Genomic DNA, 11,157 nt, shown 5'->3' with positions numbered 1-11,157 from the left:
TTGGGTCAATTGGGTTCAAGGCGGGGTGAATTTGTGTCAGGGTTTCTGAACGTTTAATAAATTGATTGGGTTTGGATCGTGTAAATTCAAGTTGGGTTAACTTTGGGTGATACCTGAACCCAAGTCGTTAACCCAAATCAACAACATATGATTAGAGTGTTGCCCTATGAAGGAGAATATGATTTCATGATAGGAGCTTTATCTATCTTTTGATATCGAAATATGAGAAAGTATGGCCGTCTTTATTTTCTTGGAAAAACTTATTAAAATTTTCATTCTGAATAAAATTAAGTCTTTTGTATTTCTGAAAAGCTCGATACGCCAACCCGACCCTAACTCGACTAAGAAAATTCGGATTTGGATTGGCCCAATTAATTTTTATATCGGGTTCATATCCAAAATTCTAACATGATTAATTAATGTGAAGCTAACCAGCTAACCTGAATTTGTTCTAACTCTGACATGCCAACTCCAATTTGACTCAAAATTAACCCGAAATTTGAATTTTACTGAAATAATTATTATGCATACTTAAACGCATCATGGGAGTTGGATTTTGGTCAGTTCAATTGAATGTGAGTCAAGTTCGGGTTAGACTTTATGACTCATTTAATATTTAGGTTAGATTCAAGTCATGTCAAACTCAAGCTCAACTTATGAATTTAAATTAAAGAGAAAATATTATGTTTATTGTCGGAACATAGAGATAACTACATAGATGACATCATACCATATGTCTAAAAGTGTGGTGCTGGACCTAATATTTTCTCCATAGTTTACATCATGGCAGAGATCAACAGCTACCCAACAAGCAAATTGTGAAGGAAAGAGGGAGCGAATAAAAATCCCTATCCCTGAGCAGGGGAAGGAATTCGACGGCCGCCGCTTCTTCTCTCGCCGGAGGGAAGAGGAGGAGGAAAATAAAGAAGGAATGGCGATTCACGAGGGAAGTCTGCGGAATATATTGGAGCAGGAAAGTCTGAAGTGGGTGTTCGTAGGTGGAAAGGGAGGCGTGGGGAAGACGACCTGCAGCTCGATTCTATCCATTTTGTTGGCTTCAGTGAGGCAATCGGTTCTCGTTATATCCACCGATCCCGCCCACAACCTAAGCGACGCTTTCCAGCAGCGATTCACCAAGATCCCCACGCTCGTCAACGGATTCAACAATCTCTTCGCTATGGTGAGCCATCGATCCCCGTAGCTTAGTTGTTCATTTGCCTTTTTTTTTTTTTGTTTGTTTGTTTGTTTGTTGATTGGTTTTATGCGGTTACTTTTTACTTTTAATTCTAGTTTGATGGTCTGCGAGGGGAAATATTGCAATAAAAGGAAAAATTATGCCCAAAAAATTTCGTATTTTGAACTCTGTTATTTGTGGTAATCTGTTTCGTGTTTGTAATCAGAATTGCTTAATCAAAGCATTCAAATGCTTCTTCTGGGAATGTGTTATGATTATATAAAAGGAATGTTCTTATTATTATGGAGGACTCAGTTTCATTCTTTGAAATATAATGAAAAGTTAAACAAAAAAAGAACTATGAGATTTAATTCTAAGTTAGTCTATCCATTTGCCTAATATTTGCGTTAAGTGAGCAATCTTTAAAGCTCAAGTGAGCTGTGACTTTAAGGCTGCTTGGCTTCAATTAGGATTTAGTAAATCCTAGAGGTATTAAACTTTGAAAATTGTTTGGCATGATTGATGGTAAATTTGGTTAGATTTTTAATAAATAATTTAGAAGACATTCTTAAGATTTTTATCTAAATGAAGGAGAAAAGGACACAGTGAGGAGAAATGAGGTAAATCTCTTCAATTTTACTTTTCCAAGGATTTACTAACTTCAGGATTCAGCCTAAAATGTTAGGATAACATTATTTAAGAAGAAACTAGGATTATGAAAAACTATTTAACAAGATTTGGACTAAATCATAGCTAAAATTTGGAACCAAATAGTCTACAACTGCTCAACGCGTTACATGTGTATTCTATTTAACGAGAAAACTCAGGAATACACCTATAAGCTGTTTTGTAGGATATCACCGCATAAAGAGAAGTTATAAAAACTTGAGCTTTTGGCAACTTTACTTCTCAGCCTGTATATTTTCATGCATTCTTTTCCATGAAAGAGGGAATAAGTGCAATAATGCTGCTTTCTCTTTGAAGTTTTGTTTGTTTAAATGTCCAAGAGTAGAAGACTCATATGTATCTTGCCTATTTAAATATGTCAAAGTTTTAGTTTTCAAACTCTTCATGTTTTTACTTTAAACTCTGTCATGTTTTAAGTCTTTCTACATATTTCTCCCTTTCTGTGCCATCTTATAATTTTTCCAATTTTGGCAGGAGGTGGATCCTAAAGTAGAAAATGATGATTTAACAAATGATGAAGGGCTTGATAGCTTTGTCTCAGAGCTATCAAATGCCATCCCTGGAGTAGATGAGGCTATGAGTTTTGCAGAAATGTTGAAGTACGTTTTTTTCTCCTTGTATAGTACGTCACTGTTCTTCATCTTCATGCCTTGCTTTGTTTTGGGGATGTTTATTAATTTTTTTTATAGATGATTATTGACATTTTTAAATTCCCACGCTTGTTTTGGTTTCTCATAAATGTAATTCATACAACTAATATTTACTATACGATCTCTCAACCTTTTACTATGTTATAAACTCATACGTGCTAGTTTGTCACTTTAGTTTTTATTTTTATTTTTATTTTTTTTTTGTGATAATGGAATGAAGATGGAGTTAGTAGTTTTTGTTTATTTAATTTTTTTTTTTGTGATAATGGAATGAAGATGGAGTTATAGTCAATGTTGTTTTCTTGCTTGCGAGCTTCAAATTTTTAGTCTAACATTTTAATGGTTCATAGAAATTGAAGCCGAACTTTATATTGCGTACTTTCATTTAACACTGTTGGAACTTGCATTGAGTAAGGTTTGAAGGGACCAGCAGATGCAAGTTGCTTAGTCTTTGAAATTTAAGATACAAGAAAATTAAACAATACTACTTCCACATTAAGACTCCATTGTAAGTTTTTTATTGGACATTTTGTATTGTTCTAAAGATTAACATTTTATGCATTTATGATTGTTGAATATGTTTTTTAAAATTGTTAGGTATGCTGGTAAGCCCGTAGCATTGGTATATTTGTTTAGCAATGCGTGTGTTAAAATAGATCGGACCATAGGGTTATAAACGAGCCGAGCTTGAGCGAGCTTAGAGTTAGCTCATGTTTGGCTCATTCGAAATTGACTTGTGTTCAAAATCAGCTCGTGTTCGAAATTGCTCGTGAACAGTGTGTTCATGTTTGACTTGAAATTGACTCATTTAAATTAATTAAAAAAATAGATTAGGATGTTGGATTCGAATCTGCACCAATTCTGTGCAATTGAAGACGCAAAACCACATGAACTCATGTGATTTAAACTTAGATATAAATATATATAATATATTTTATATAAATAATATGTATAATAAATTATTATATAAATAATATATATAATTTTTTTATTTCGAGCTAAAACGAGCCGAACATGATCGAACAAAAGGTTGTTATGTTTGACTCTTTTATAATTTGAGCTTAAAAAACTTGTTTGTGTTCGACTCATTTACTTGACGAACAATTTGAACACGAGCTACCTAACGAGCTGAATACAAGTTGCTCGCAAACAACCAGCTTTTTTGACAGCTCTACTGGACCATTAGGAAGGCTTCTTCCCTAAGATTTTTGGTTATTTTTTTTAAATCCATTCTTAAAACAATTTTCTAGGAGTCATTAATTGAATGTATCGAAGTGCTCAAGTATGATTTAAATCTATTCTTAAACTAATTTTCTGGGAAAATTATTTTTTTCTGGTTATCTTGTTTTGCTTTCTTGTTTATGTTCCGACATCTGTTTTGCAGATTAGTTCAGACTATGGATTATTCAGTAATAGTATTTGATACAGCTCCAACTGGTCATACCTTGCGATTATTACAATTTCCATCTACTTTGGAGAAGGGACTTGCAAAATTTATGTCACTAAAAAGTAGATTTGGTGGTCTTTTAAGCCAGGTAAAACTAAATCTTTGTTTGAGTTAAACATATATCCATCTATTTATCTATTTAGATATCTATAATGAATTATATCATATAGTCATCATTAGCATATCTTAAAGCTACTCTTCTACAAAATGCTTATTCATGTAAAAAGGTGGTGCAAATTTACATCTTTTATTACTTGAAGCATCCAACTTTGTTAAGATTTATTTATTCTTTTCATTTGAAGCATCGAACTGATTGGTTGATCTCTTTCATGTTGTCTATTTGAGATTAGTGGCCTATATTTTGTTGCCCGGGGTTGTGGGGTGGTGTGGAGCCTAGAGATAGATTTGTTTAGAAGAGGTGCTACTTAGCCTTACAGATCAATGAAATATGAATGATTAGGAAGTTTCCAATGTTTTGATGTAAAGAAAGTGAGATGATACAACATATGAGTAAATTGTGATTGCAAGGCGTATGCTTAACTTACCAGGTAGTATCACGACTTGGTATGTTCTTTACAAAACTTCACATCATTCCTCTTACTTAGGAAGGTTACTGCTTCATTTAAGCCCACATTCCCGTATTTGGCACACAATCAATATTTTAGCATTTTTATCAACAAAAAGTTGCTTTTTTATATTTTGACATCATACATCTGTAGCTTGGAATTATTTATAATTTCATCTCCCTCTCATAGACACTAACACAAACCAGCATCATTTCTCTCCCCCAAACTAATGATTTTTGCATCCATTGTGATTTCACCCAAGTTATTTATAACTAGATTTTTTTTTTTTTTGCTATTGACCTCTCAACGCATTTTAGACTTTTTAATGATTGCAATATTCTATGTTATCATCCCCAATTGTTTATCAAAGTGTTTATAATTTTTTTCATTAGTCAATCAAATGCTTAACATAAGTTCTATATTCACAAATGATCCTATGCTCATATTTATACATTTTGCTCATTATGTGGCTTAAAAACAATTATTGGATGAATATCTAAACCCTTGTGATGATATCTCATTAAACGCCATCTTGCCCATCTCTAGGATTTGCTCTACCGTTAAATTACAATGTTGGAGTAATTAATGTAATGGTTGGATGGTTTAATTGATCATTGTAAGCCTTAGTAGTTTATAGATTATTTGTGCTTATTAGATGGGAATTGTTAGGGTATTGTAATTATATATATACTCTTCATTGGGAGTATTAGGGCATGCAAAGTAAATGAAAAAAAGAACTATGGGTCATGAGTTGTGGGCATCCTTAAATTGCCCATTTGCAGCACTTCCACAATCTGTTTTTAATAGTTTTTGGTAAGCTTGAAGCTTTATTTTTTGTTGTTATTCTGCTGTCTAGTTTTTTTCTCACTATTTTCGTCAGTATAATTGAAACAAATGGTGCTCTTATTGAATCTCATTGCTGCTGGGTGCCCTGTCTTCATCTTCCTTATTGGTTAGGTCTATTTATTCTTCATTTCATTAAGCCTCTACATGCTTCTGCCATTCAAATTTGCTCCCTCCATTCACATTGTTACAATATAAGATCGCCATCTTGATCTGCCTCCACCTTTCAAATTCGTGTATCTGGCACTAGATCCGCCTTGCCCTTGGCCATGAATTTCCATTGCCACTTGTTCCCATCTACGAGATCTTCTCCAATCTGTCGCTCCCCATTCCTTTGCCTCAACCCTTTGTCTCTCACCAGATCTCACTAGATCAACCTCCTCTAGCCTCTCCCAATCTGCTCAAATCTTGTCCAAAACCATTTGTTCCAAGCCATGTCTGACTCACAGCCCCTAAAACTCGTCTCCTCTTCTAAAATCTTTCAAATCTCATCCCTCTTGTCAACGTTATTCAATTTCTCTAGTAACTTGTTCGAGCTTGAGGGCAAAGTCATTACGAAGGGATTGGCAACGAATTTGTAATTAGTATAATGGGCAGTTTGGTGGGTCATTATGGGTCTTCATAGTTTATGGGCTATTAGTGTCAAGCAAATGCTTATTTAGCCATTATGGTATTGAAATTCTATAAATACTCCTCCCTGTGAAATACAAGTGAATGAAGAAAGAACTATGACTCATTTCCTCTCCCTTCCAATGATAGAGTTGTGGCTATCTTGGAATTGCTTGCATCTTCTTTCCCAATATATTTCTAGTCTTTTTGGCAAGCTCGAAGTTCTATGTAATTTTTCTCCTTATTTTTGCCAGAAGATTCAAAACATATCTTTTGCTTTATTTCTATTGCAATTTCTCTTTTTCTACCATTCTCAGCCAACTTTAGATAATTTTGTCCAATTAGACACGCACCAGAGTAGGCGAAGGATGATCTCATGTACACAAACCTTTATATATTCATTGTTTATTTATATTCTGTTCTGTTACATTTATTATCCTGAACTTGTAGGGCGTGTTATGCTTCTATTTGGATACCATTTTTGCATTTGACATTTGACATCATGTTTGCTTTATAGGTTTCTTTTTGGAAAATTTACATACACTCAATTCTTATGTATTTACACATTCCTGAACTTGTAGGGCGTGTTATTCTTCTATTTGGATCCCATTTTTGCATTTGACATTTGGCATCATGTTTGCTTTATAGGTTTCTTTTTGGAAGATTTACATACACTCAATTCTTATGTATTTACACATTTAACACCTACATTTTTCTTTTTACATACACAGCACCTTACCTATGCCTGTAAAGGTGTGTTTCACTTTTTAAAAGCTAAAATGATGGTATTTTTTATGTGATATAAAAGATTTGGGTATAGATGTAAAAAGGAAACTTTAGGTGTTAGATATGTAAATACATAAGAATGCGTGGTATGTATGTAAATGCCCCTTTCTTTTTTGCTTTTCAAGAGATTGAAGAAAAATATTTTGTCAGAATTAGAACAGTCATCATAGCTGATTACTCTAGTTTAATTTACATGGTGCCAAACAACACAAATAAGTTTATAAATATATTTACTTAAACTCGGTCTATAAGATCATTGAGTTAAACATCAGCTTTTATTTTTCTAAATATGTTATTGCCTTCGCCATGTGAGTTTTTTGCTTGTTGGTTGCTGTCTTATTAGACCCATTACTTCTATATTTTTCCTGCAATCTACCATGCTATGGATTTACACTGCATTCCTATTGCATTTTATGCTCATTTGCATAGCTATAAATGCTTATGGCTGCTCTCTTCAGTCCCAAACTGTCAATGATGCTTTCTTTTTTAGAGCTAGGTGATATTTTTTGAGTTTAAAGTCATGTCAGTTATGTATTACTCCTTTTCCTTGGTTAATTTGTTTTGTCTCTTCTCTATCAATATCTTTTTCCCACCATTCTAGTTATGTAGTCATTTATCATGTATCTTTTCCAGTTTAGTCAGAAATCTACATCGGAATTTCAATCTGGCTAGAGCTTGCTTAATTACTTTTGTGTCAACAAGTCAACATTTAAATTTATGTAATGAGCTTAAAATTTTGCCATTTCATGAAAATTTGCCCATTCATCATTGACCTCTCTCTTGGCAAAGCACTCAGGTGACTTCTTTCTTTTTTAATGATTAACTTGTATCCTACTGTTGTATCCCCATCTTTATCTACGCTTTGTTAATGTATAAACTCCAGCAATCATATTTACTTATTGGGTTTCTCTCCCTTCCCCTCTTATTCTATAGCAATGCATGAGCAAATCATTTTCAATCACAACATGATTACATCAAGAATCAATATTTAATCTACATATTTTTTCACTGTTTATAAAACCGTTTATGAGGAATATTCAAAATGTGGCATGTTAATGTGTGTTATTTGTAGATTACATGATTCTAATATTTTAGGATTCTCTGAAATAAGTGAGAACTGTTAAAATGTATAGCAGTATAGGCCCTTTTCGAGAAGTGCTTTGGATTTAGTGGAACGAATAGGGTGTATGGTAGTTTTAATGGGGTGCAAAATTGATAGTTATTAGTCAATTTTGATGAAGATATAGCATTTATTATATAAAAAACCTTTTTTTTATTGAATTCGGTGAAACCAATTGTGCCTCATTATGGACTGTTCAACTTCATTGCCTTTAGCCAAAGGCTCTTTTATTATATAGAAGAATGGCATTATAAATAAGGATATTAATTCTACAGTTTAGATTGGGTACTTTAAATAGAAATAAATTTTCTCAAGAAAAACATGTAATAAGAGAATACCATGTTGATGTAAAAATGAATTTACTAAAGTTGCTAGATTGTGTGGATTAGAATGTGGGATGATGTAAAAAGCTATGGATAGCTAAATTAAATGGTAAAAATGTGAATATTAAGATGTTTGTATGGTAGAACTTGGAATGATAAATTAAGAAATTATTATATTCGAGAGATAGTGGGAGTTGCACCTATTGAATATATGGCTATTGAATATATGGGGTGCAAAATAGGCTTTGGTGATTTGGTGCTACATACGATGGAGGATTAGGAAGGAAAAATTCATAGAAGTTAGCTTGGCTTTAAGTTTTTGCGAAGATTACATGAAATTGAGAATATAAAGAAATGGAGAATGATTACACATAAAACCTGCTCTAAATCTTTGGGATAGGCATGATGATGATGATGATACTGTTGTTTTTGTGCTGGTTTCATAATTAATTTGTTCTCAGTAGTTCCTTTGACATCTTATGTTTTGTCCTACCTGGCTTAAAAGTGTAAAATACGTCTTCTGCAACTTGTAAAATAGCTCCTATAATAACTAGTTTGTAAAACTTTGTTTAGTCTTTGATCAACCAGGTATTTCAATATGGATGTTTCAAGTGTGTTTCAGTGCTTTCAGAATACGAAGCTTCTCAAGTATTTGAAAGAAACTTAGGACTTACCGTTCTTTGTATCATACTAGCAAATATCATTTGTTCTAAAGGGGGGCCAAAGCTAGTCTGTCTTATAAATGAAAAATATCATTTTTAACCCGAAAATCTATGCCAATGGGAAGGACCAACCACTTGTTTTTATTTTTTTTTATATTGATATTTTTAGCCATAAAATGTTTCTACTAAACTTAGTACTTTTTTGTATCTTAATAATCTTCCTCTTACATTAGAGCTCTTCACATTGATCACCACTAGGATGTAAATGAGTCAAGTCGAGCTCAAGCCAACCTCAGCTGAGCTTGTGCTTGATTAATTTTATCACGCTTGAGCTCAAGCTCAAGCTTAAGCTTAAGTCTTCGAGTTTGAGTCCTCTCATGAGCCAATTTGTTTATCATAAAAGAGATAAAATAATGTTAATTTAAGACCGAATTAAAATGAGGAATTATGAGAGAAATAATAAGAAATCACATAATATAAAAATAATGTTATAATAAAATGACAATTAAAATGAGGAATTAGGAGAGAAATAATAAGAAATCACATAATATAAAAATATAAAATATTTTTTAAAAATATTTCTAATAATTTAAAGATAAAGCCTTCAAATTTAATGTATTTTGAGTAAATTTCATATTAATATTCTTTTAAATTAATCGGCTCATGCTCTAGAGTGAGCTTGGCTTGTTAGCTCATCGAGCTCAATTTACGAGTCACTTATAGAGCCAAGCTCGAACCATGTCACGAGTCGATTTGACTCACTTACACCCCTAAACACCACTCATTTTATTGGAAACTTTTCTAATATCAGATTATCATGTGCCAAGTGTCCAATCAACCACTTGGAGATTGTGGAGCCACTTGCACGTGACTCTTGAATATAGACGATGGAAGTTACAAAAAAACTCCTTGGAGCCACCAACTTTATGAGCTATTCAATCCAAGTCAAACCGTTTGCTTTAATATCAATGGTTAGAGAGCATGAACCAAAAGGGATCAAATTCAGCCCAATGCATTTAAATTCGGAAGCTAAAGCCTATTATAGAAACTCTACCACTTTGTATTTCTACAACGTATGTTTTTTAGCTGTATGATGTGGAATTAAACCCAATACTTACATACTTTAATATGATGCATATGAGAAAAGTCAGTAACATGAATTCGAGGAATATAAATATTATGTCAAAGAATTATTAACTAATTAAATAGATTTATAAGAAATTTAGAAAAAAATAGAAGCAATTTAATCATAGATAAATAGCTTGTCTAATTGTACAATATAAAATCTGTAATTTCAGGCACACGCATACAACACATGCACACTTGCGCGTGTGCATACACACACACACAAGCTTCCGCGTGCAAAGACATGCCAATGCTATCCTCTCCAAATATTATATATAGAAGCTTCTGGTCCAATATGATAAAATTTTGATATCTCAATCAGTAGCATTGAGAGAATGTTCAAATTAATATCTTAAAAGATCAATATTAAGTCCCCATAGTAGATTGACTTTGTATATTTAAATTATATAGTACTTAACCTTATGATCAATATTAAGTCTCCAAAGCCTGTTGACCTCTCTTTTTTTTTCTTGTGTGCACGAATTAGTAATGCGCAAACCGAGACATACACTTAAAATAAAATTTAAAAAACTATAAAAAGGGTTTTAAAACCCAACTCGCGCACGCAAATGGCATCCCCCCCGCGTCCCCCCCCCCCCCATCATTTTTGTGAGCACCTCTTTTTTCACACTGCTCGCTCTCCTCTGTCACCTCTCCGGCCTCCCCTTCGTCGCCAGATCTTCTTGTCGTCGACGACCCAAGCCTCCACTCCCGATGTTCTCGACGCCCTGACCCTCTTTTGCTAGAAACCGCTCCCCCTTCTCTCGACTCCCTCTCGCACGCTCCCCGCGCCAGGAGCCCTTTACCGTATGCCGCCCCTCATCGGCGAGCACCAAACCCGCTGGAAACCAGGAGGCCCCCTCACGTGCTCTCATGGTTCTTGTCTTTCTCAACTGGAAAAAAATTATTTTCGAAACAAATAAAAATACATTTTTCTTGTTTTGGTTGTTTTAAAAACAACAATGTTTCTTTTAAAAATAATAAAGAAGTAAAACAAAAGATAGATAAACAAACACTATTTTATTGTTTTTTTTTCTGTTTTTTTGTTTTAAAAAATATAAAACATAAAACAAAAATTGATCTTAAATAGCCCCATAATTTTTCTTTTTTCAATATTTTTGTTAGATTCTCTCGCACATACTCTTGTTATATATATATCTCATCC

General features: G+C 33.3%; 1 protein-coding gene across 1 annotated transcript in view; it reads left to right on the top strand.

The window, feature by feature from the left end:
* Positions 1–743: 743 nt before the first annotated feature.
* LOC110029107 (ATPase ASNA1 homolog) overlaps positions 744–11,157 on the top strand; it is a 16,703-nt gene continuing 6,289 nt past the window's right edge. The window contains exons 1-3 of the mRNA XM_020731233.1: positions 744–1,180; positions 2,336–2,460; positions 3,896–4,046. Of these exons, the coding sequence (XP_020586892.1) occupies positions 932–1,180; positions 2,336–2,460; positions 3,896–4,046 (525 nt within the window). The 5' untranslated portion in view covers positions 744–931. The remainder of the gene's footprint in view (positions 1,181–2,335; positions 2,461–3,895; positions 4,047–11,157) is intronic.

This window comes from Phalaenopsis equestris, unplaced genomic scaffold, assembly GCF_001263595.1.
Source record: "Phalaenopsis equestris unplaced genomic scaffold, ASM126359v1 Scaffold000549, whole genome shotgun sequence".
NCBI classification, from domain to species: Eukaryota; Viridiplantae; Streptophyta; class Magnoliopsida; order Asparagales; family Orchidaceae; genus Phalaenopsis; species Phalaenopsis equestris.
Note: the sequence above shows the minus strand (reverse complement) of the source record. Positions and strands in the feature narration are given on the sequence as shown.